This window comes from Gymnoscopelus braueri (genome assembly GCF_963280865.1).
Source record: "Gymnoscopelus braueri genome assembly, chromosome: 6".
In the NCBI taxonomy this organism is placed as follows: domain Eukaryota; kingdom Metazoa; phylum Chordata; class Actinopteri; order Myctophiformes; family Myctophidae; genus Gymnoscopelus; species Gymnoscopelus braueri.
In genome coordinates this window covers 38,508,048-38,535,621 of record NC_137607.1, presented here as the reverse complement: position 1 = coordinate 38,535,621, position 27,574 = coordinate 38,508,048, and the positions used below count along the sequence as shown (strand labels likewise).

Sequence of the window (27,574 nt, the reverse complement as noted above, 5' to 3'; positions counted from 1 at the left end):
TTAAGCATCCTGATGTCACTACATAATTGTATTGTTGCGTTTCCTCTGCTTGATGTTTTGTGTAAAGCAAAAGCACATTGGATTGCCTTGTTGTTGAAATGTGCTATACAAGTAAAATTGCCTTGCCTTGCCTTGCAAGGTGGTGACGTGATGAGTGCATGGCGAGCGCTCAGCGTAACTATGGAAACAGAATGACACTCCCAAGCATCTAACTGTGCGAGACATGCGCACTGGCGCAGCTTCACAGATCTCCACTCAAGAGACGCACTGATCATCAGTAGGCTTCCACACTAGAGTTATAATATGTATGGTCTAGCAGAGCGGACGGCGCACATTTTCCATATGTTGTAGACTAGTTTGTGGTCAACTGCTACTGCTCAAAAATGCGTCTATAGGTTCACAGTAGCAGAAGACTGATCGCAGAAACCCTCACCATGGTGGCATCAGTAGAGGAGGTTTCTTCATCGCTTGTGCGGGAATATCTGAGTCGAAAGGTAGGTGTAGGAAATAGAATAGGATGAAAGGTATGTGTGTGTAGGATCTAGGATGAATAGGATGAAGCTTCGTGGTTGACATCTTCGGTTGAAATGCAAAGCAAGCTTTCCAACAGGCTAACGCGGCTAGGTAGCGTTAGCTTGTATCACAGTGGTGGAAAAAGTACTCACATTTTTACTTAAGTAAAAGTATCAATCAATACGCAATGTAGATATACTCTGTTACAAGTAGAAGTCCCGTCGTATTAAAAATGTACAAAAGTATCGGCCACAAAATATACTTATTGTACTAAAAGTAAAAGTACTCATTGTGCAAAATGTCCCAGTGCGTCCTGCACTTTCACCAGTAAAGCCCGTACTTCTCCGTACATGTACACAAATATATATAAGGTGCTTACCCGGTTGCCCCAAATGTCAACTCGCCCTTCGGAGTCTTAGTGCAATGTATTAAACCGTATTTTTCAATAGATATGTGTTTTAATCCCGTCTGTGGCGGATTCTGTCAGAAGTTCCCTGTATCCTTAATGGGCGGTAGTGAGGAAGCGCATCCGGTGAAAGACGGAATTACACTCCATGTAAACAGGAAGTAAACAAGGGGGGGAATGGCGTTCAGGCACAGACAGGATTAAACACTTCTTTATTGAAAGATACGGACTAATACATTGCACAAAGACTCCGCAGCGCTAGTTAACATTTAGGGCAACCGGGTAGGTACCTTATATATTGCGTTTGTACATGTTCGGAAAAATACGGGATTTACGGGTGAAAGTGCAGGACACAAAAAAAGTACTTGAGTAAATGTACTTAGTATACTTTCACAACACCCATCTAACCCCTGCTTGCTAGGATTGGATGGCTCAGGGTTGAGGACAGAGTACAGCAACTTGCAATGGGCCTGGTCTTCAAGATACACCACAACATTGGTATCCCCCTGTATTTGTCAAAATACTTCCAAAACCTAAATGAAGTCCACGATCATAACACTAGAGGCAGCTCCACGAATCATGTTCAACCCAGATTTGGCTCAACAAAGGGGAATGAAGTCGTTCTCATGCTATTCAACAAAAATGTGGAATGCCCTACCAAAAGGTGTAAAGGAGTGTAAAACCCTACTCACTTTCAAAACTGCCCTAAAGGATACACCTTCAGGAGGCTGCAATTCGAAAATGGCCCCTGTCTAAGTCTTAACCAACCCCCCTCCCTTTTTCTCCTCTTGTACATATTTTTCACTCTTCATACCAGCAACCTGTAAGCTGATTGTATGACGTTCTGTACAGTAGTGTGTATATCTGTCTGTCTCTTAAATGTCATCATGATTTGTGTGCATAGGGATCTCATTTTAAACAAGCTCAGTGCTATGAGTCTTCCAGTTTTGTAGACCTTGTATTGTGAATTTGTACTTCCATGTACTGTTCTCATGTCTTACTAAATAAAGTACATCAATCAAAAACCACTGGCTAAAACACTGTTTATGTATGCAGGGACTCAAAAGAACCATTGGCTGCATGGATGAGGAGCTTCCTCGCACACAGAACAGTATCAACAACAGATCAGACTTACGAGAGATTCTTCACATGGAAAGTCTTTATAAGAACAACAAGGTGAGGCCACTTAACGTGTAACGTTAAAGGTGCTGTAAGTGTTGTTTTGTATGTGTGCGATTATAAAAATCTAAGTTTATTGTTAATAAGTTAAAGCTCGCAGCAGTGGTTGGTTCTCAAAGTGCTGGGGATAGGGGGGTTACAGGGGGTCCATAGAATTTTTTTTATAATCAGTATTATCCACTTTAACTCAATATACATCGGCTATTTTATAGCCTTTTCAAAAGTGAAACATTTTGAATACTCTTGAAACATTTTAACAACATAAATCTTGTTTGGGGGTCCCTGGCACAAAATATTTTCAGCTGGGGGTCCACAGCCAAGTAATACATTTAAGAAACACAGCTCTACAGTATATTCTGATATTGCTACTGTAGGCCTATATATGTTCAGTTTATTGAACAGAAAACACATTTTCAGGTTTCCAAATTCAAATTTTCAACTTAAATGTTATAGTGTTCCAGTTCAAATTTTATTTGCTCATTTATTTGTTTCATCACTTTCATCTGATCATCCTTTATTTTGTATGAGTTCTCTTTGCTGATTGGATAAAATTGTAATCCTGACCTGAAAATGTATTTTCTGTTTACTAATGAGACAGGAATACCCATGTTACTACTGAACAAACTTTCTATTATAGCAATGATTGCTATGGTTTTCTACTTAAAAATACAACCACCCCAATTGTATAAGTTATATTGTATTAGCATATTACAGATTGGACAACATTAAATCTTATTCATTAAAAAAAAGTTACATAGTGAGGCTTTAACTTATTTTAACAAAAGAAAACATTAAAAGGACAACGAAATCACATACAGCACCTTTTAATGTGACCACTCGGTTCAATCATTGCAGGTTCAACAAAATCCTCTGAAAACACTGCTGGAGATTATTATAAAACATCACATTGAGGGACACAGAAATCACAACACAATCTTCAATGACGAGCCTGTCCGAGCTGCCCGAAATAACCCAAATACCAACCTTACTGCTGTAGCTGGGACAGCAGCAGTGACGAATGACAATAGAACAGAGGAGAGCCCAAGACAGCAACATGGCAGCAAAGATGACATATCAAGGTACAGGTAGTTTTTTCCCCCCATAATAAATATATATATATTTTTCTAACTTCACTTCACGTTTTGGTAGACCCAAAAGAGAAAAACGAGATGCACACTTACTAGTGAAAATAGCAGATGTACAGGCTCACGACGTGGCACTGTGTGACACGTTGTGAGCTTGTAGATCGGCTATTTTCACTACTTCTTAAAAGTTTGTTTTATTTATTTATGGAAAATAAATTATTGTTAGACGTTGACAAAATCTTTTTATGTAAATGTTTTAACCCTCGTAGGGTCCTCGGGTCCTTTTAACCCGGTTTAACATTTTCAACATGAATTAAAAGTATGTAATTTTTTTTTGTTCTCTATGAAACTTCTTCCTTATTTACTGTACTAAACATGTGATATGAAAATGAAAATTTTCATTTTCATGAAAATGAAAATTTTCACCCAGGGCCTTCGGGTCAAAGTGACCCGAAGGCCCTGGGTGTGACTAAAACACGAAGACCTTAAATAAATGATGTTGGAAACCAAAGAAAGGGGATATTTACTTGCGCCCCATAAAAATGGGTCCGCAACCCAAAAATGGGCCCGACCCACTGTTTGAGAAACACTTAAACTCATGAGGTACTTCTCTGTGTCACAGGTCATTCCCAGAGGAGGCATATCCTTATCAAAGCACCATGTCATTATCTGAGACAGACGGACACACCGGGCACGACCGGACAGATCTCTGGAGCAGTAACTCAAACATCCAAAGAGACCAGCCACTGGTGGCTCGTCTCCAAGAAAATGAGAGCTTCATCAAGAGAGAGACAGAACAAAGGGCCGGCATCTCAGAGAGCCATAATGGCATCACTGAGAGTGCCCAAAAGACCAGAACACACCGCATTAGACGTGGTATGATGGCTGGTCCAGTAGCAAGTTCATCCCAGGTAGTCCTTCACACTTATCTGTGAATAGACCGCCGAAGTCTGACGTCATTTACACATCCTTTGTTTGTCTACCTGGTTTGCAGTTTTCCACCCCCGTTCTGAATCCCATAGACGTATTTAATATCGCGTCAAATAAGAACTGTGTTCCAAAAATAAACAAGTGACCCCGGCGGGTTGACTCTTATGGATATGAAGCATCAACTGACGGTGAGAAAACGCTAATGTTACTTCCGCCGAATTAGTTACATTTTCGCCAGAAACAGACTGTATCAAATATAAGTGACTGACTATCATAAACGATACAGAACCTCCTCCCTGACAATAACGCCGACACGCGGTGTTTATTTTTGGACCACAATTCTTATATGAGACGATTCTAAGATGACCCAATGTTATTCTCCATAGAGAAATTACTTCCGCAAACCTGGGGATGAACGAGTGACGTCAGGACTTCGGTGCTCTATAGAGCCAGATGTTTCTGTCAGAAAGTGCAATATTTTATAATCGATTTGAGAAAGTGAAGCCCTATTCAAACATTTTCAAAAGTAGACACTGTACTGGCTGACCAAATGCTGATATCAATGTCGTCAAAAAAAGTTAAATATATCGACCAAACAGATATATCAGTCTGGCTCTATCTCAATAAATCTGGGGTACTGTAAGCTGAGCTTTTAACCCATTAAGACCTGAGGCCGCTTCTAAACATTTTCTAAATCCTAACAGTTTTTCGGAAAAAAATGTAAAAAAATATTTTTCACGATTTTTCAAAAATAAAAAGACCCAAAAATAGCAGATATACAAGCTAATAGCGCGGCACCGAGTGCCGCGCTACGAGCTTGTAGATCTGCTATTTTTGAATAGCCTAAAGAAATCTAAATGCGTTCCAGGTATTAATGGGTTAATACAGTTCCTTAAAAAAAATCTAGATGTATTCAATGTCTGTATTTTACTTCACTGAATTCCTCAAGGAATCAAGCAAGAAAAGGCAGAGTCGAAGGGCAAGCATGCCTCATCCCTTGCTTGGAAATGAGGAAGACACCAGCATTTCCAGGAATGGGCCTTCGACGACTGGCTCACATGAAAGAAGCCCAAAAAGTGGGCTAACTCCGCTCCACACATCTAGGTCAACTAAGGAAAGACAACCACGGAGCTCACCAGAGAAAGGGTGGAGTGAAGAACATTTTGAGAAAGACAAGCCCAGGAAGTAAATACATACCGGTACCTTAGGGGTTTGAGCTGTACTTCAGAAAGAATGTGGAAAATGTTGTACACTTTCAGAGTTAACTCTGGAATTTGGTTGTGTGTTGCTTAAATCTGAGTGTTTCCATTTGTTTGCTCAGAAGTCTTTATTTTCTTTCTTTATGGCTGCCTTTTTCCTAGAGCAAAGCCATTGAGCAATCAAAACACGGATGACCAGCACCTGTCTGAGATGATTCTAGGTAGGTGCCAGACGTAAAAGCTCTATTCATCATATTTACTTAAAGTTTATGGTGCACTGACCATGGAGTCTGAACCTGGCTCAGCACCTGTGTTCCTCAGTGGCCACAGCTACATCTAATATATTTACTCAAGTACTGTACTTAGGTACACTTTGAGGTACTTTTTATGTTACTTGAGTATTTCCATTTTTTCTATTTAATACTTCTACTCCACTGCACCTACAATATTTGACTTTTTACACTCAAATAATTTTACAGCATTAGCTACGAGTTACTTTGGAGATTTTTATTATTAATACAAAACATAAAATAACTGATACATTATAATATAGTTATAGCTTAACCTATACAGTAGCATAGGTTAAGCTACTCAGCAGCACATCAAGTAATTAATAGCAGCACTTCAAGTAATTAATATCAGCCCCACCGTTACCAGCTGCAACATTAAAGTGATGAATACATGAATGCAGTCCAATAAGATTGTGAAATGAGCCATTTTACATAATGAGTATACTTTACGTTATTGTACTGTAAGTTATGTCAATATTTCTTTACATTTTATTCAAGTAAAATGTTGACTAGAGAATGTTAAAACATAACAGAGTACAGTGCAGTTCTACCTTGTGGTATTGCTACTTTTACTTTAGTATAATAATCTGAGTGCTTCTTCCACCACTGCATGTCATCCTCTCTCTCTACCCCTCTCTTTAGTGTCTGTCTCCATTGTGCTTACTGACAAGCCTAAAATGCCTCGAAAATAACCTTTAAAAAAATCATATATCAAATATCATTGTATGTTTATGGATTTCCAGATGACATTGATGATGATGAGGAGTTGCGTGAACTCTCCACACTGTCCCTCCACTCTGCCATCCCCCAGTGCAGCTATGACAGCTATCCCATGGACCTGCACACTGCCATTGTAGGGAGACCACAGCCTGATATCTTTCATTCATATTTTAGCACGTCTTCTGCACAATCCTTTCAATAAAGCCTGATTTATACTTTGTCATACAACGGAGTAGCTTGCCGAAAATATCTACAAGCTCTCACGTTGTGAGCTTTTAGCTCTACTACTGTATTTGTGCCGTGGAACTCTGTTGTAAGACTGTACATTTAGCATAATAGTGTTTCTTCTCTGCTTGTGTATTCTTTCAGGCATTGAAGGAGACCTTCCTGGGTTCCAGCTCAAGGTGCTTCAGTGCTGAGTGGAGGAATCAGGGTTTCACGTTCTCAGAAACACATGACCTGACATATGGAATTGTACAGAAAAAGGTTGGTAAAATTATTTAATGCAGATCTTTTATTGTATTATGGAGTTATATACTTAATGGAATGCATTGTGTGGAATGCTGTTGAAACCTGACTGCGTTGTTTTTCAGGGCGGTCCGTGTGGAGTGCTGGCTTCCATCCAAGCGTGTGTCCTAAAGAAACTCTTATTTGAAGGGGCCAACGGGAGCAACACAGGCCCTCAGTGGGTCCCTCTCTGATTGAAGCCGCTATAGGATATATACATGACCCACTATAATCACTTAAATGGTTTTAACAGGCCATTAACTCACATCAAGAAGTACTTTGATTATAATAGACAATTCAAAGTATTAGAGTATGGATTGTAACTCTACGTTTGGATCAGCTGACCGGGATTTAATGTAAATGTTGCTTTGTTACCAGGGGCTTAAGACCTTCCAGTTCCACTCGAAGAAAGTGTCTCATGTTAGCAGCTGCTGAGGTCCTATGGAGAGCTGGGGAGCAGAAACAAGCAACCATTGCTATGTAAGCTGAAACATTTTTCCAGGTTAAGTTTCATCACCAAACACAATGCTACATCCTACTGTATGTCCGCACACAGTGCACAGCCAAAGTTTGTTCGGCTGGGTAGGCAACCAATAACTACAAAATGACGACATTCAGAACTTCAGCTGGGCCTCTCCGAACTTATTTGGTCTGTTATTGCACCTCCAAGATGATCTGAATAGCCAAAGTAGTTTGACTTGTGTGAACGGTCAGAAGTTCATACTTTCAAGTTGGGCGTGATGTAGTTAGTTTTGTTTCCGCATAGTTTTGAATAGAGGTTGGCTGAGGAGAGGTCTAGTCTCAAGAGCCAGCCTCCAGGAGGTATAAACAACTGGAATCACTCTCTGAGTGACCATGCACAAACACAGCCTGTCGCAAGAAGTGCAACAGGTTGTGTTGCCTTTCCGTACCTCCGTGACAAATTTCCCACAGCACCTGAGGGGGATATCCAGGGGGGATATCCAGGTATTAACACCAGTGCATCCAGCGCTGGCTCGAGCGACAGACGGAACGTGCTGTGGTGTTGCTAGGCTGATTCATTAAGCTATATTGGCAGATTACTGAGTGGGCAGAGTCTGGGGTTCAGAACTCAGAAGGTTTCTGTGGCAGTATAAAACACTTTCATCCTCCCTGAACTTTCTTCGGATTGCCAAACCGGAAAAAAGTTCTTGTTCGGTTGGGCTCTCTGTGAAGTATGTACGGGGGAGCCGCCTTAACAGTACACAGGATCTGAAGTAACTATTGAACTATAAGAATGTGTGTCCAGACTGTCCACCAAAGCCTTTCTTCCCAGCTGAAAACGCCAGGCGCTCGTCTAAAAACACTTCCAAACACCAGAGTTGAAAATATTTCAGCTCTCGGCAAGCAGATAAAACTCCTCACGTGAACACGCGAGCTTAACATTTTAATACATTTTATTTGTAACTATTTTTTCCTTTAACAGAACTTCAGGAAGAACTAATTTCATCCCAGCTGTACATTTCAAATCTGAAGGCGTGTTTGAAAAGGTATACTATGACATGGCCTGTCTTGTACTTTGGCATAGCTGCATATTTGTATGTTAACATACTCTATGCTGTTTGTAAATTGCTGAGACATTTTTATTGAATATTAGATCAGTGTAATATTGTGTAATGTAATTGTGTCATGACAACATGACATTTAGACTACAAAAAAACATTTTATACTTATCCTGGCATATCTGTTTTTGACAATTGAATAATAGTGTAATAAACATAATTTGGTCAATTTAATATCGAAAGTACTGCAGGTGTCAACTTAGAAAGAATAGAAATATCACAAAGAACACAAATTAGGCAGTAGACTGTCTTGGATTTATCTTTTGTAAATGCATTTGGCTACACCAAATTTCACTTCATGTTTATATATATATACAGTATGCACAATTACATCTCCAGGTTGCATGGAGGTCATTGTGACATGACAAAGCCAAGGCAAGGCTGTCTGCCTTCTCAGTACTGCTTTGTAGGAGTTCAAACCATTTAAACATACATTTTTCTCTTATAGATAACGTGCATCACTGTTGATAATCTCAAGGACCTGCAGTTGCTTCTGGAGCAGCACATTCAGCTGGTAAGCGACTGTACTGTACTGTACTGTACTGTATGTCAAGTTTTGCTCACTTCATCTTTAAACAGTTAAAGGGAGTGTATATTGTAAAAAGAACAACTAGAAAAAGAGCTCCTCAGAGCACAGGTCTCCGCCAGGTCAGATAGGTTATTGTGGGCCAGCAATGTTCGAACAGATCCGTCTTGATCACATGACTACAGAGGTCATGTGTACCGATTTACGCGACCCCCGCAAAAATCTGCCTCCTGGTGGCGCTATAACGGGACAATGTGAAAAGGATGGCATGTGTTCCTCTGCCTAGTGGCAATGTGCGCAAACATAGTCTCGGCCTGGCGGAGACGACAAAGTAAACAAAAAAAATATTTAAGCTCTATATTCCAATAGTAAATCATTGCCATAGAGTGTTTGTTCTGTAGCATGGTTTACCAAATCTCTCCAGCTCTTTAGCTAAGAAGAGAGAACTCCACAAAGATCATTTATCAGCTTCAATTTAATAGTGTTTTTTTTTTTGTCATCACTTTCAATTTCGCTTGTTTATCCTGTATGAGTTCTCTCTCCTGATTGGATACAATTGATATCCTGACCTGAAAATGTTTTTTTTAAAGAGCTGGAGAGACGGAGACACCTGTTACTGAACAAACACTCTACCGCAGTGATTGCTTTCTGAATACTTATTCAAAGAGGTCACTTAAACTCCCTTAACAATTCATGCAATTCAATATTTTTTGCCAACAGTTTGAGAATGGAGCCTTAGGGTGCATGCTGCTCACCATCTCCGCTGTTCTATCTCGATCCATTGAAAAGTAAGAATGCACAATCTTAATTTTTTCTTTTTAAGATAAATATTAGAACGGCACTGCACACAAACAATTGTGAAGACTTCAACTTGAAGTTTATTATCACACCACAAGTTTACAGGTGTAAAAGAGTGTGTGAAATTGTTTTCCGTACAAGCTTTACCAATTATACATAAGGTGTATGGTCAAAAAAGGAAATAAAGTGAGGCTGAAATTTCACAGTTAATAGCAGATGTATATATATGGCAGCAGAGTATTCTTCTTCTCCTTATTATTATTGTTATTATGATTAGAGATGATATTCATAAAGTGATCTTTGTCCTCTTTCTTCAGAGTGAGAGATGATATGGACGTCCCCACTACCACACTCATAGGAGCCCACGGCTACTGCACACAAGTACCACTTGATCTTTGAAATATATTTTGATGCAAATACAAGTTGCAATTTTTCAAATGTATTTCTTGTTTTTGTTTTAGTCACTTGAAGAAATGTATTTTGTGTCCTTATTGAGGATATAGAGTGAAAACAGCACTGAGACCAAGAACAGTGTTTTGCAGTCCGTAATGAGACGCAGGAAGTCAAATTAATTGTGCCAAGCATATACGTTCATACATACCAATGTGATGGACAAAAGAAATACAACTAAAAGGATTAGTTACTATGGGAGAAGCCTACCTCAACATATTGATAGAAGACAAAGGTTACATCATGCTATACATATCACCATGACATGATTCCCACTCCTGGAAAAGTAATGGCATTTCCAAGGCCATTTTAACTCTCTCAGTGCCACGCCCCGAGATATCCCGAGTTTTTCCCGAGTACCCTCAGTGCCAGCACGAGAAATCCCGAGTTTTTACTTTTGACTGTGGTCGCGCTATTCTGTTTATTTTTCATGATCACTTTCGCTTCCTGACTCCTTCAGACTCATTGGGTTCCGGTTTCATGACGCAGATTCCGTTTCCGGTTCTCATTTTTTTCCCGCGGTCATTTTTGGCCAGAATAGGGAAAGTCACGGTTTTTCACACGGTATAAAAAACAAACGGAGAGGTCCACGTCTACTCTCTTTGGTCTGGGTGACGATCAGTCATCGTAGTCGTGTATCACATCGTAATTTAGCCCGATCAACGGTTGTCAAAAATGTCAACATCTGGTTATGACCGGATGTGACGTGAGCCTGTTTGGGAGGGGACGAGTGAGCCAGCGAGATCATCAATGTGTCGATTTGTTGCTCTCTACTGGTAGAACTGTATTATGGGTTTAAAAACCAGATCATTTATTTGAATGAAAGTTTTTTAAATTTTAAATAAAAAAAAAACGCAAATTGCTGGCACTGGGGGAGTACTTTATGAAAATACTCTTGGCACTGAGAGAGTTAAGTTGTAAAATAATAAAAGGGGAGTTTTGGGAAAGTCATGGCATTCTTGTTTGAGCCCCACTGGATCCATTTTCGTTTGGGGATGACTCATGACTCCCTCTTATCCAGCTATATCCTGCAAAACTGGTCATGGAAATTTAACTGTTGGTCATAGAGAAGGTTTGGACATTTTTGGGGAACTTTAACCACTTGGAACAAAATTACACTTATGTAGTTTATTTTTTTATGTTTTAGTTGTGTAGTTATCTTGCCATGATGTAATAACTATAAATATAAATATTGGTGAGATATCTTCAATAGTTGCTCTGTTGATTAGAAATTGATCATCACAAATAGTCTCTCATATTGCACAACGAAACAGGCCACAAAGTCACTCTTAGCACACAAACTAACGCAAACAAAGCGGATTCTGCCAATATTTGAGTGACATCATGGCAAGGTAACTAGTAACCTCTACCAAGCTGTCATTTAGCTTTAAGCCCTATTTTATTCTTCATTGTACAACGATGTCAAGCACTGACGCATCACATTGTTGGTGCCATGTGAGCTTGTAGAATGTAGATTGTATTTTTTAGTTTTTTTAATAGGTTTTGAAATTTGTTTGAGAACATGACTGAAATGGGAATGCCAGGTTCATGAAAAAGACTGGGGACACTCGCATAATGTATTACTCTCCCGTTTCCACCTCAGGAGTTGGTGAACCTGTTGCTGTGTGGAAGGGCAGTTTCTAATGTCTTTGACAACGATATGGAGCTGGACTCGGGCAACGGCAACTTGACCCTTCTCAAAGGCATCAAGGGCCGCTGTGATATTGGCCTGCTCTCCTTATTTGAACATTACAACATTTGTAAGGTGAGCCATGAGGCTGTGTGACTCAGCTCCTGCTCCTCTCTGCGGTACTGCAACTTTGGCAACCAACAGACACCTAATAATAAAAGGGTGGAACAGGGTTAACCCAGCCAGAACACAGTTTATCTCCACATTGACATAACAGAAATCTTCACAATGTTTTGATAAAAGTTTAACAAAATATGACTGTATGTTGCTTACAGATGCATTGTCAGGTTATTTAGATGTATGCCGTTTTCTTGTCCACAGATGCTAAGTACATTGTTATTTACACACATGTATGCTAGGTATCCTCCTAGTTTATTTGTAGCGCTTGTGTTGGCACTCCAATTACTCAACCACTTACTACTGTACTTAGTACTAATTCTAATATACTCTATTCTGCTCTGCACTGCTTTCTTATATTTGATTGTATTGAATATACTTCTATACTTTTCTGCTCTATTCCACCCTGCTGTGTTCTATTCCAAGGTGGGAGCACACCTGCAGACCCCTCAATTCCCTATCTGGGTGGTATGCAGCGAGAGCCACTTCAGTGTGCTGTTTGGCCTGCAGAGGGAGCTGTTGATCAGTCAGGATGAGACCCAGAATTTTGACCTGTATTACTATGACGGATTGGCCAATCAACAGGAAGAGATCCGCCTCACTGTCTGTACGTAGCGTTTTCAGTGCTTTATGTTTATGTGTGCACATCTCTTTCTTTAGTTTTCAGCAGGTGTAATTGGTGTAATCCTCGCTGTTAATTTAACTCTGAGAGTGTAAAATGGATTTGGGTAAATCTTTACTCTCAGGGCCCTATCTTACACTTGGTGCAGAGTGCAGTTGTTGGCACAGTGCTATCTTCACTTTGGGGGAGTTTGAAAAGTAAGAAAGCAATTGCCCATTATTTAGCAAGCATTAAGATGTGAGCCTACAGAGGTATACAGATGTGCATACAGTACACTCTGCTTACAATCAAGATCTATCTGAGTTTACAGGACGACACATTCAACACATCACTCACGTTCAACATGGTAGATGACTTTGCTGAGAGTCTCGGCAATGAGGTTCAAAAACATAATGATCTTGGCCATATTATCCATATTGCATCAGACGAGTGCCCAATGGCACCAGCCAATTTGCTGTGCTTGGAGCCCCCAACAACGTAAATCGTTTTCGTATTGTAATGGCAGCTTTTACATGTTACTTTATGTAAATTAAACAGATCAGGAAGATGCAGGACTCAGTTGTCAGGAACCAAACTCCATGTTTATTGTAGATCTCATCACAGCAGAGAGAGACTAGTGTCTCCCTCCAGGGCTTCCCCCATCACTCCCAACACCAATGTCTTACACATATTTATACTTGGCAGGATGGTACACAGAGGTATAACAACAGATGGTCATTCCTTAAATGGGCTTTATTCTATAACTGACTCGCACATAGTCGGCACGTTTGAAATAGGTTAGCATGAGTCGACTGTTTCTTAAAGACTTTGTTAGGGAGAGGAGTTTAACAAGGAAGAACAGGTGATGATTGTTGCATCTACTAATACATTCAATTAATCCATACCACAATGACTGTTATATGAATTTTATCCACTACATTCCAGCCCTTAGGGCATAAATATAAAGTATTTATGTCCTATAAAAATAGAGAAAATTCATAGAATGACAGGACATTATGCTAATTCAATGGGATACAATCATGTACAAATATTCAAAACAAAACTGTATTGTTAGATACACGTGTGATGGCAGTGACAAGCAAGCATTGCGCATATGCTACTGGTCACGTATCCTCAAACAGTGTATTTAACAATTCTACAGTAATGGTTACAGAGAAAGTCAACACCAATAACAATTTTTCCCCACACTTCACTTATGTATTTAAAAATCATAGGACCTTTTGGCATACTGTATCTTTGATAATGCTATGCTCTTTGACATTTGTTAAACAACTGATGCAGCTTGTACATTTATACAATTTTTGGAAATGTTATATCTGATTTGCAGCTTGTAGATCTGCCATTTTTGGGAAAGATTCCCATTGCTTCTTTTAAATACTATTATGGTGGTGTAGTTCCACACTACAAACCTCATAGCTTTATTGTATTACCTATTTAGTAGCTAGTTAAGACCCAAATGTACCCATCAGGCAGGTAATTGACCCTTTGAAAAATAGAACTATCTCGGCCTGTCACCGGTCTCTGTTTTAGACATATGATAATCAAAACAAAAATTGATTGAATACAATTTTAATAAAAATGTTCCCTTACCCCCCAAAGTTTGTGAGTAACTTTCACGGAATAATGGACTGACCGTTGACCAATGGTCGGAAATAATGGACGGAAATAAATGTTCCCTTACCCCCCATAGTTTGTGAATAACTTTCAGGGAATAATGGACTGACCAATGGTTCTGCAGAAACCATCGGCCGGACCCATGATCCGGAAAGCTGCACACAAACTTTTTGCTATACAGTAAAATGTAATACTCAACCGAGGTACAGTTTAACCTGTCTTTATACTATCTCCATCAATCACTCAAAAATTGCTGTAACAATTTGCTTGATAACCCCTAAAGTTCTAGCCTACGGATTATTCTTTTAGTTCTTTTATTTTAAATTATATCAACACGTGGAATTTGCAACCATTTTTCATCACAGTATGGCACTATCAACACACCATGGAATTTTCATCACTCGGGCATTTCGCTACATGGAATAAAAAATATAGAATTCTGTGTCTACACGTGGTGTGTTTATTTTAATCCGAGTTTTACTTAACATGTATCTAGCAAGAGCACAATAAGTGGACTGGAGACAAATAAAATCTGTTTTAAATTACCCGTTTCACATTATTGATTGAGCGCCTTGAAACACTACATTTTGAATAATTACTTTGATACATTTTAAAACTCAAATGTATTCCTGTTCCAGTGTTTGGTCTATCTTCACTCACACACAGACACACACGGCCCCTATCGCACCTGCCACCCCCCTTCCCCCCTGTCAGCTATTCTGGGGAGAGGAATAGAAATGGGGGAACCAGACTGATAAGTGAACTATTTAGTTCATGTGTGTGGAAATAGATTACAATACTGACTTACTCAAGTTCTATGACATTATTGTCTTTTCTTTTATGCATATTACCCCACCATTAAACAATATTGTTCTTACATTAATTAGTAGAATATAATTCTCAATTTTGGATCGGATTGTACTGCGATTTTTAAGGAAGTACCATTAAACAATATTTTTCTTACATTAATTTAGTAGAATATAATTTTCAATTTTGGATCGGACTGTACTGCAATTTTTTAAGGAAGTACCTCAAACGAATTCATTTTATCACTCTCACCCTATTTTTAGTATGACAATGAATAGAACTTGCAAAGTAAATTAAACCGTTCAGAACATAACTCAGGACATGAACCTTTTATGTGTGTGGCCTGCTCCGCATGTAGTAGATTGGTGCCTGTTGTATTAACATTGTCACCTGGTCCATCTTGCCAAGGAGTCCGCGGAGCCCGACGTGGGGCAAGGCAGTGGATGTGGTCCACCCCGTTCTGGATAGTTGGCCACAGCATTTCCACCTGGCCCATAGTTGCATGGAACAGACCCTGCACCATATTGTTCGTGATCCTGGTCTGGGTGCTGCTGGTGCAGCCATGCCCTCCTTTCGACAGGACACTCCCTCTCCATGTGGTCATCTGAGGCACAGTAATGACATAAGACCGCTATGTCATATGGCTCACTGTTTCCTCCTCTTCTTTGCCTCCATTCACGGCTCCTTTTCTTCCTATGTGACTCCTGATTTGGTTGCTGCTGCTGTTGTTGTTCCTGTGGTGGCTGCCGGTGGTTCTCATAGAACATCAACTGTGCTCTTTCCAATTTCTTCTTCCTCCCGTCTTCTTGTGAGAGCATGTGCCTCTCAGCGTGCAGTGCATGTCCCCACACCTCAGTGAGGTTCTGACTTTCCCATCCAATACAGGAAGTCATAACCCGGTTATGGATGGACGGGCGCAAGCCATTGATCACGGCAGTTTTTAACAAGTCACTGTAAGCCGGGTTGTCTAGTGTCACACCACAATGCTTCTGAAAGCAGTCCTCCATTCTATTTCTGTAGGTGTCACAGGTTTCATCAGCCCATTGCTTAGTGCTGTGAATTTTCGGCCAATCAGTGTGTGCTGGAAAAGCTGCTTTCACCCTGTCAAAAAGACCATCTCGATTCTGCAGCTGTCCAGTGATGATGTCATCTCTTTCTCCAGTCACATCAAAGTTTCCCCTGAGACGTAGCCACCTTAATCCAAAAACTTTGCGAAATACTGATTCCAGCTCTCTTGTCGATGGCCCATACATCTCGATCAAATCTAACACAGCCGTACACCAACGTACCGCGTCAATTATGGGGTCTGGAAGGTCCTTCACAATGTCATTGAATTCATCAGGTGTCCAGTTTCGCTGAACATGTACTGTTGCAGAGTACGCATCTATCTCTGCTTGCTGTGCCCCAGCCCCCGGACGGGGATGAGGGTTTGGATATGGAATTAATGGGAATAGGTTACTTGGACAGAGCGTCGCTGTGACATCTGGGTGTTCCTTGGGTGTAGTAGCAGTCAGTTGTGTGTCTCTCCTGCAGTTTGGCTCCTTCTGCCTCACATTGTAGTCATCAGGAGAAGTATTGGCTTGTAGATCTGCTAATGTCACCATAGTTCTGTCAAGGTGTTCTCGCAGTAATGTCACTTCTTTCCGTTGGTCGTTGAGTTGTTCTTGCTGTAGCGTTGCGGCCCTCTTAGCTTTGTCACGCTGGTCATTGAGTTGTTGTTGCATTCTCTTCGCTTTGTCACGTTGATCTTCCAAGGCCTTCTGTTGGTCGTCAAGTTGTCGCTGCATTTTCTTTCTGCTCGGTTTTGCTCCCATCTTCTTAAGATTCTAAGTGGAGTGTTTGCTATAACAGCAAAGCATCCACCCTGCTCGCAGCGCCAATTGTAATGGCAGCTTTTACATGTTACTTTATGTAAATTAAACAGATCAGGAAGATGCAGGACTCAGTTGTCAGGAACCAAACTCCATGTTTATTGTAGATCTCATCACAGCAGAGAGAGACTAGTGTCTCCCTCCAGGGCTTCCCCCATCACTCCCAACACCAATGTCTTACACATATTTATACTTGGCAGGATGGTACACAGAGGTATAACAACAGATGGTCATTCCTTAAATGGGCTTTATTCTATAACTGACTCGCACATAGTCGGCACGTTTGAAATAGGTTAGCATGAGTCGACTGTTTCTTAAAGACTTTGTTAGGGAGAGGAGTTTAACAAGGAAGAACAGGTGATGATTGTTGCATCTACTAATACATTCAATTAATCCATACCACAATGACTGTTATATGAATTTTATCCACTACAGTGGTCAGAAACAACTTTATTGCTGATAGAAAATATGATGTTCATAAACTCATATCCTTCTGGGTTTTTCTTTCTTTCTCTGTGCACTGTGGTGTAACGGGTTAGCAATGACCATTTCGGGCTCCAACACATAGCGTGCAGCTTGCATGATTTAATAGGTTGTTTAAATATAGAACTTAACTAAGAACGTGTACTGTATGTCAAGGTATCACAGATGTCTCTTGGACATGAGGACACATTACAGGACTTACAGGAAGGCGCGGTTCTGAACTGCAAATAGGCTATGCCAGTGGTTCTCAACCTTTAAATGGGAAGAGGAATCTGTCTGACTAGGAAGTGTTCCGCTTTCATCACTCCCTCCATAATGAAATCGGTTATTCACTCTTTGGTTCTGTCTCATTTAGAATACTGCCCTGTAATCTGGTCGTACGTTACAGGTTGCTCAGAATAAAGCGGCTCATACAGGACAAGTATTAGCTATATGCATGAATTTCTGGCATGGCTAATGGTGGTTCAACAGAAATTATCGGTGAGTCTTATTAGCACCAATAAGCCGTCTAGCTTGGCTCTCCAGTTACAAATGACTTCTGAACATGGTTACACTAGAGGAGCAGCTTCTGGTAACATAAGAACAAGAACAGCACCAATAACAAATTTTCTCACTAACTCACTGGTATAGATCAATAGTACTCTGGAATGCTCTGCCCAAAAACATCTTATCTACAATCCATAACAAAATTACTTTAGAAATATTTATCAAGAGATATCTTGCCAAGTAACTTGTCAAGTATGTAACTGTTATTTGTGTATTTGTTTAATTTGACTGGACTGTTGGATCTGATTTTATAATGTTAATTTGTCTTTTTGTGTAATATATATTTTATTAACTGTATTTGTAGTTGTATGTCTGTATTGTATTTGCTTTGTTCAGGACCCCAGGAAGACTAGAGGCTCATTCATGTGTCTCTAATGGGGAGCCTTTAATAAACATAAACCTGTGGGGGTCCCCACATGATTTAGGGGGGGTCCCCAGATGAGTGACAATTTAAGGACTTTTAAAAAGAGAAAGAAATAAAATAAAAAGAACATTATTGTATCAAAAGTAACCAAAAACTATGCCATAAAAACTGTTCAAACATTGGCAAAATTGTCAAATAATATAAGAAAGAGACAAAAATGTAGAAAATGGCCGATCTACAAGCTCGAGATTGTAGATCTGCTATTTTCACTATTTATCTGTAGAACCGAGTCGAACTAAATTAAATGCCTCAACTCCTACAATTCCAAGTGCTTATCGCAGGGTGGGGGTCCACAGTTCAAATATGATTATTATAGGGGGTCACGGCCTGAAAAGGTTGAGAACCACTGGGCTATGCCAATGCCAGCAGCAGCACTCAGTTGAAGTCAGATCTTCAATAGTACAGTAGGTGGTCCACCACCTGTTTCCACTATATGTTTTCGGTGAGCGGCAAGCTTTTGTTTCCCTGTCTCCTGAGTCATTATTGCTTTTGGCATTGTGCAACTGCTCTGGTGATGCCAAGACACATGCACAAGGAGATCCGTTATCTGCTGTAGGTGCAGGTGCACCTGCCTTTTGACCCATTAAAACCAGGAAAGCATCTGTGATTTTAACCACTTCAACCATTATTTTATACTTAGGCTATTCAAAAATAGCAGATATACAAGCTCACAGCGCATCACTTCGTGCCGCACTGCGAGCTTGTAGATCTACTATTGTTTTTAATCGCCCCAAAAAAATCCGGTACCTGTAGGTCATTCTGACTAACTGACTGTGTGCTTTTAGCTGTCGGCATCCCGGCCCTTGCCTCCCAAGATGTCGACCCTGACCTCATTCCTCCGCTGGAACATTGCATTCGGACAAAGTGAGCATTCTCTTTTGGTGTTTTGAACCCACACTTTATCTCTCTCTCTTGCGATGATCATGTAAAAGATACAAATGTTTTGATTTGTTGCTAACCACTCTTTTCTTGGGTGACTTTCACTTCGTTCAGAAAGAAATCCCTTTATACAGTATATTACTCAAAATGTTATTTATTTTGTGTTCTTTTAGGAAAGGAAGGAGGCAATGATATTCTCAAGCTCTTATAAAAATAGGTCTATTTTTAAACTATCATGGTATTTTGGTCATGTTGACCTTCATAATTATTTTTCTTTTACCCAGGTGGAAAGATGCAGTTGTCAACTGGAACTCCACAGAGCCTATTCTCTGATTGGCTACTTGGCTAGATGTGTTGATGCCAAGATGACCCTAAAAAGGACCACATCCAGTTCCTCTCTGCGTAATGGTTGAAGAAGACCATTTTTGCACAAAGTAACTGATCTACATATAAAATAGATTGTATGTGTATTATCTAGATCAGTGGTTCTCAAACCTTTTAATTTAAAGGGCCCTCAATTTGCTCTGCATTAGGCCACGGACCTCCATTACTAAAGAGAGTGTACAAATTGGTTCCATTTGTACACCTAGAGTTACAGACGTGTAAGGGTCCATTTGGTTCCTAACTCCCAACTATTATTAGTTTAGCTGGGGACCCCCTGGAACCCCCCAAGGACCCCATTTTCAGAACCACTGATCTATATAAAAGTATTATATTTATCACTGTCAGAATGGGTATGGTACCCAGTGTTGCCAATTTAGCAATTTGGTTGCTAGATTTAGCAACTTTTCAGACTGCAGCTACCAACAAATTGAGTTACTTTTCATAATAACTTTTTAGCAACTTCTAAACCTCTAAATGACAAAAAAAACATTTTTGCATGCATTTGACATGCAGTGATGTGCACTAGTGACATCATACGTAATGTGATAATAAACAAACAAATGCTATTTTTCACTGAAATGGCCTGTCAATTTGAGAAATGTCATGCATCGTGTCATGCATCGTGTATTCTATGTAATGATGCAGTTTTACGAAATCTCACAATTACATCACAGCGTCTTTTAGCAACATATTCCCCCGACTCAAACAACTTCTGCTGATAACTAGTTGGCAACACTGATTGCCCGGAAACTAGGGCTTCAAAGGCACACACTCTACCAACTGAACTACCCAGGTACAATTCATGCACTGTTCACTGAGCTCGACAACGTAAAACGAGGATGCAGAGAAGGTGCTTTCCCTTAAAAGTTGATTTTGTGAGACGTCCAGTTCAAACAAGAACCAGGAGGATCTCTGCCAGGAAGCACGCCATGTTAAACCTACCGCGTGCCTCCTGCGCGTGTATGAAAAGGCAAGGGGCTGAAGGGCTATGATAAAGGATGCTGATTGTTAATTCCTTGTGTCAAATATATTTGTACAGGGGCAGACGGGGAACACAAATCAACCCGGGAATGAAAACGACAGCAGCCCCTATATCTGTCCAATTTGACATAAAAATAATAAAGTATTTAGGGCATGCAGCCAAAGCGCGTCAACCAGCTGATCAGTCAGTCTATGAAAGAAATACAAACTAAAGGGACCAGCATGATAGAACCAGTCCTCTGTGTTTTTTGCACTCCATACAGTAGTGTACTGCACAGGCTTATGAAATAAACTCACATTGACGGCACTTGCAGTTTTGCAGTTGATACCAGGAAACTGAGGAGAAAAAAATATCACAAAGAATGTTTAACAGATGATTTTTATTATCCGCTGGCTACGGAAACCCCTAGCTACAAAATGTGTATAAAGGCTAAAAGATAGGCTAAATTAACCTAATTTCATATTTCCTGATAGCTTGAAGCATCGGAACATTTCTACTCAGTTTGGCAAACATGTTGGTGAAAGTTGCAAAGTGGTAGCAACCACAGCATGTCTTCGTGACCCAAGCTGTCGTTCGAGTAGACTGAGTTGGCGGTGCCTGGTATTGAACCCAGAAACTGGTGATTCACAGTCACACTCTCTACAAACTGAGTTACCCAGGTACAATTCATGCACTGTTCGCTGAGCTCGACATCAAAAAAATGATGATGCAGAGAAGGTGCATTCCCTTAAAGTTGATTTTGTGAGACATCCAATTCAAACAAGAATCATTAGATGAAATCTCTGCCAGGAGATGGTGCATGTGATGACAATGTTCCGGGGTTGTTCAAGGTTCAAGGTTACTTTATTGTTGCATCTTGTTTACGGTTGCATAAGTGTTACTTACTTGTTTCCTCAGACATTGTAGCTGCAATAAATAGTAATAAAATAAACATAAATAGCAACAGGGAAAATTACAAATAAAGAGAATAATCAGATAATTAAAGAATAGCAACAGTATCAATGTTTTTGGTCTGTTCATTCACACAAGCCTGATTGTCCAGGGAAGTAGTATTTAGCAGCCTACTGCAAGTCGCCTTGTGGCTACAGAGCCCCTTGCCATGTGGCAGCATCTGAAACAGTCTGTGTTAGGGATGGCTTTGATGATCTTGTGAGCTTTTCTGACACAACGTCCATAGTATATAGTATTTCCTGGATGGATGGAAGCTCACATCCACTGATGGGCTTGGCTGTCCCGCACGACCCTCTGCGTTGCTTTGTGGTTCGGGCAGTGATGCGGCCAATCCGGATGCTCTCGGTGGTACCTTTTATAGAATGCTCGTAGGACCTTGGGGGGCCATACCAAACGTATTAAGTCGCCTGAGATAATAGACGCGATGTTGTGCCTTCTTCACCACTTGATCAGTAGTGGTGGGAAAAAAACATTCATTTCAGTGAACGAACCATTTCGTTCACGTTCACGGCAATGATTCGTTCACGTTCTTGTTCAGTAGCGCTATTTTCTAGTGAAAAACGCCATCGCGGGAGCGTTATTATTACGTTGTGCGTACAGCCCGCCCTCCCGTCCTGTGTACGGGGGAAGGGATGGGGGGCATGAACGATAGCGTGAACGTAACAGTTTCAGGAAGTGAACAAGCTCGTTCCAAGCCCCCAGAACCCAGTGGTTGCATTGAAGCACATTGGACATGCTGGCCATTCATAGGTACTGCAGCTGGGGCCACAGTACATGAACGAGCGAAAATGATTTCGACCAATGGGCTCGACTCACGAGCTTGCGCACAGGGCTGCGCACCGCGGTGACGCAAAACGCGTCACGAAAACGCGTCGCAGAAGCCCCAAATAGGCCTCGCCCATCACATTTCACAACCCTGGAAGAAGGGGTGATTTCGGCCCATGCGCTGGGTGAGCAACTCAATGCAAGTGGATGGGAGGGAATATCCGGTGCCCTCTATTATTTTGAACTCTATGACTCGTTCACGTTCACGGCGATGAACTAGTTCTTTTGAACGAATCGATCATGAACGACCCATCACTATTGATCAGTGTGTACGTCCCAGGTGAGTTTCTCAGTGATGTGGACACTGCAGAATTTGAAGTCACTGACCCTCTCCACTGCGGCCCCATCGATGGAATGGGGTGTGTGCTCTCTGCCTGGCTTCCTGTAGTCCACGATCAGCTTGTTGGTCTTGTAAACGTTGGAAGCCAGGTTATTCTCCTGGCACCATTGTGTCAGGTTCTCTACTTCTCCTGTAGGCTGTCTCATTGTCATCAGTGATCAGGCCTATCACTGCCGTGTCATCAGGAAACCTGACCACTAAGTTGGAGCTGTGCTTGGCCACGCAGTCATCAGTGTACAGGGAGTAGAGGATGGGGCTCCTGTGTTGTGAGTCGGGGGGCAGACTAGAGGTGATGGAGCCCATCCTCACCTCCTGGCATCACTCTGACACTATAGGTTTCTGAGCTTGGTCCCCTCCAGCATTGTCTGGAGGGGACTATGCTGTTGAACACTGAGTTGTAATCTGTAAACCGCATTCTTAGGAGTTCCTCTTCTCTAGGTGGGAGAGGACAGTGTGTAGTGTTGTGGCTATGGCATCATCTGTGGAGCTGTTATACCGGTAAACAAATTGGTGGGGGTGTTGATCAGCTCTTTGACATGCTTCTCAAAGTTACATGGAAGGTTTCTTTATTGTCAGATCTTGTTCACTATAGACCATTTAGACCAATTACCTTTCTTTTTTTTCCGCTACTGGAATTAATGTAGCTACTTTGAAACATGATGGTACACTACGCTCTGAGCGGGATTAGCTGTAAATCTCTGTAGAAACTCCTGATAGCTGCGTCACACTTTCTCTGAACACCCGACCTGGAATCCCATCTGGCCCAGCCGCTCTCTGCATGTTAACCCCCTGAAAAACTTTGCGCACCTCTGACTCAGCAATAACTGTGGTGAGATGACATGATCCTTGGCACATAGCCAGATGTTACTGGCTGTTTCGAGTCCTTTCGCATCTCCGAGGGGCACACACCCCCCTCCCCCTCGCTGTCACGCATGCGCGGACCAGCAGCTGCCGTACCGGTGCCACGGAATGACTCGAGCATACAGGGGAGAGGGGGTTTGTTTGGATTTCCATTCAACACTTTGAATCTGGTATAAAAGCGTTTAGCTCATCTGGAAGTGGTCTGTTGTGCGTGTGTCTGAAAAGGCACAGGACAATGGGGTGAAGGGCTATGATAAAGGATGCTGATTGTAATTCCTTTTGTCAGCTATGTTTGTATAGGGGCGGAAGGAGAACACAAATCAGCCCAGGAATTTAAATGACAGCGGCCCGCGTATCTGTCCAAATTGACATAAAAATAATAAAGTATTTAAGGCATGCAGCCAAAGCACATCAATCACATGATCAGTCAGTCTATGAAAGAAATACAAACTAAAGGGACCAGCATGATAGGACCAGTCCTCTACATGTGTTTTGCACTCCATACAGTAGTGTACTGCACAGGCTTATGAAATAAACTCATATTGACAGCACTTCCAGTTTTGCACCCTGTAGCAGGAAACTGAGGAGAAAAAGATGACAAAGAATATCAACTTCATGTTAAAATGTGTTCAACAACTGGGCTACAGAAACCCTTAAAGGGATGGCTCACCCGCAAAATGACTTTTTTTTCCTATCGATTAGTCACCCCATGGATACTTGAATTCATGGATAATTTTTTGTTTTTGTTGCATTCCTAAGCCAATTATTTGATGACCAGCAGCGGTTCCTGTAGGAGACACAAAGAGTCTCCTTTTGTGTCTCCTACCGGAACCGATGCCTACTAGTCCGTTGGTCATCAAATTATTGGCTTAGGAATGCGACAAAAACTAAAAAATATCCATGAAATCAAGTCTCCATGGGGTGACTAATCGTTAGAAAAAAATATGTTTTTTGGGTGAACTATCCCTTTTAATTGCACAGGTTGTATAAAAGCTAATAGATAAGCTAAAATAACATAACTCAATGTTTCCTGCCAGCTCGAATCATCTGAACTTTCTACTCACTTGGGCCTACATTTTGGTGAAAGAATGCCCGGTATTTAACCCAGAAACTGGTGATTCAAAGGCACACACTCTACAAACTTAAGTAGCCAGGTACAATTGTACACTGTTAACTGAGCTCAACAACTAAAAGTGAGCGCAGGTGCATTCCGTTGTTGATTTTGTGGGACTTCCAATTAAAACAAGAATCAGTAGATCAAATCTCTGCCAGGAGGAATGGCCTAACTTCAGTACCTCCATCTTACTGTCGGTGTGGTGTACAGTATGTGATGATTTGGGGTTGTGCGCGTGTATGAAAAAATCACTATCTCGATTCATACTTCTATGTGATCTCATTTCTAAATGGCAATGATTCCATTGATGTGAAGTCAGTGGAATCAGCATTCACGTGCTGATTAATTTGTTTCTGAACAATCTCAGTTGCTTTACATTACTTACACGATGTAAATCAAAACATGCTATTAATTCAACATTCACATCGTACAACTCCATTTGTGTTATCTCATCTCTATTCCTCATTGACAATGCGCTTGCAGTTTTGCACTTTATAGAAGGTTGGGAAACCTGAAAAAGATCACAAAGGATGCTTAACAGATGACTTATTATCAACTTCTCTTTAGAATGTTTACAATTACTAGGCTACTTTACAAGTGTTTAAAGGCTAATAGATACGCTAAAATTAACTTCACATTTCCTGCCAGCTCGAAGCATCTGAACATTTCTATGACTTGGGAGTGGAACTTCATTTGATTTATTGCTCCATAAGTGAGAAAACTAATGTTTAAAGATGCTCTATTTGCATTGACTGCAATTGGATACCTGATGCATTCAAAATGCTATGACAATTTTACTTTGACATTCAATGAAAGAAATTCACCAAACAACATCTACCATGACATGAACATTTACATTAGTTTCGATTTTTTTCATGAATATTGGAGCTTTATTTTAACGAGGCTTTACTGTAGATGTTTACAGTAGTGTTTTGATGCCCTTTGTGCAAAATGTTTAATAATATAAAAGCTTTTATGCTTTGGTGTCAATTGGGCAAAAAAATTGGGAAGAGATCATGGGCTTAGTTTTATAGTTTGATGGACTAAATTATTCCTACTAGCTAAAAGCATATGAACGCTTCTACTCAATTGGGCCTACATTTTGTTGAAAGTGATAGCTTATATGATAGATTCGTTATACATTTTCAAAGTTTTAACATTTAGATGGTTGCTGTAGCACCACCAATAGGACTAGCCCACAATGCCAGTTGAGTAAGTTTGGCATAGGACTGGACTTATGTGCAACGTTTTGTTTATTATCATGCATGGGAGGGCAGATTTCCTGGCAGAAGAAGTAGAATAAGAAGCTTAGGTGAAATACAAGTTTAGTGCTGGTTTAGATGTGGCCTTTGGTTTGTTGTGGTACATTGTAACAGAACCTTGAGATTTTATCCATATTACTGTAATATTTTAGCGAATACATTATCACATATACTGCATATTATTACAGCAAAGGAAACTTGTTAAATTGTATGTATATTTTCTTGTATTGCAAATCTTAAACAGGTACCAACACTGCTTCCAGTGGAACATGTGATAAATGTGATATTCTCAATATGAGGACTGCATTTTGTTTACAGCCTAAAATTGCTTAACATTGCCTTTCCTTATGCACACTTCACAGACATAATTATGTGATACCACATAATTATAGATTATTTATGGCCTTGTGACATGCAAAAGCAGTGCAAGACATGCTGTAAATGTTGGTTTTAAAGTATGTAACTGTGTGCTTGGATGAAAGTATGTGACTGAGTGTGAGTATTACACTAAAATTAACTTGATTCATTGATTGACTCAGACTTCCCCTCATGAACTATTAAGAGCAGCCACAGACAGTAGACTGCCTCAAGTCAATGACTTATCGCTCTGTCATCACTTGTATGGCTCTCTACCAGAATGGATTTACATACACTTCTTGTAGACAATTCATCAATGCTGTTTGTATTCCATTTAACATCACCCTGTAAAAACATCTTGAGTCGCTTAAGAAGTGAAGTTGCAACTCTTCTTAGTTTTTAATTGGTCCTCGAAAAGGCTTGGCTGTAAGCTACAAGTCAGGTTGATTTATTTATGTGTTTTTTTTTGTTCAGCGCCGAGGATGATTTGGCAAGCTATATCTCTTCCATAAAGCATGTTTCTTCTCAGCTGAAGCCGCAAGAAAGGCATCAATCGGGGGCCCAATTACATTACCAATGACCAATTGTAAGACAACGCCAAAGCAGCTTCCTCACTTTACTTTTGGCATATATTTGGAATATTTTCTGATAAATGGACATTGATGTGAATTCTGCACAATTTACCAACAATAAAAAACATTTGAAATAAATTGATGATGGAATTTGAATTTGATTTATGAACTTTATTATCTCACTTGTATTGTGGTTAAAAACAGACTCATGGGTTAAAAAATGCCTTCGAGTTAAGCAGTGATTTTACATTTTAATGACATCCATGCGAAGCATCGGGGGTGGCAGGAAGACCTACAGTATGCCAACAGACCCCCCAAGCGCTGGGGATCAAAGACACTGTAACTGGCACTGAGATAGAGCTGCAGCGCCTCTTTTTGTGAAACCATCTTGCACAATATGAACAAGAGACCATTGTATCCTTAAGGGGTGGCGGTAGGGTCAACACAAATCAACAAATTCACTCTTGGCAGGAGAATACATCCGAACAGATTCCTTGATTGCATTTGTCAAAGTCACTCAGATCACAGCCAGTGCAATGCATTCTTTATTTACTTTCACCTGTCAAATTACACATGGAGGTTTTGCGGGTACTTCTTGTGTGTCTATTAGCTGTGACTCATGTAGGGATTTATACATTCTGTAAAAGAGATAGAGCTATGAATTAATCATGAGATGCACAAAATAAATCA

At 40.5% G+C, this 27,574-nt stretch overlaps 1 protein-coding gene across 1 annotated transcript; it reads left to right on the top strand.

The window, feature by feature from the left end:
- Positions 1-171: 171 nt before the first annotated feature.
- On the top strand, positions 172-26,933 carry mindy4 (MINDY lysine 48 deubiquitinase 4). Its single transcript, XM_080431040.1, has 18 exons — positions 172-494; positions 1,976-2,095; positions 2,954-3,177; positions 3,806-4,094; positions 5,063-5,298; positions 5,475-5,533; positions 6,346-6,455; positions 6,692-6,808; positions 6,916-7,007; positions 7,208-7,309; positions 8,274-8,337; positions 8,858-8,923; positions 9,656-9,723; positions 10,051-10,114; positions 11,787-11,948; positions 12,417-12,597; positions 19,143-19,221; positions 19,521-26,933. Exons 1-18 carry the CDS (start codon positions 435-437, stop codon positions 19,567-19,569), a joined length of 2,142 nt encoding a protein of 713 aa, XP_080287166.1. The 5' UTR covers positions 172-434; the 3' UTR covers positions 19,570-26,933.
- Positions 26,934-27,574: the final 641 nt, after the last annotated feature.

Coding starts and splice junctions, on each gene's coding strand:
- mindy4 (XM_080431040.1), top strand. CDS start 435: ATGGTGGCATCAGTAGAGGAGGTTTCTTCATCGCTTGTGCGGGAATAT. Junction 10,115..11,786: donor CCCACGGCTACTGCACACAA/GTACCACTTGAT, acceptor TTTCCACCTCAG/GAGTTGGTGAACCTGTTGCT. Junction 11,949..12,416: donor AACATTACAACATTTGTAAG/GTGAGCCATGAG, acceptor TTCTATTCCAAG/GTGGGAGCACACCTGCAGAC.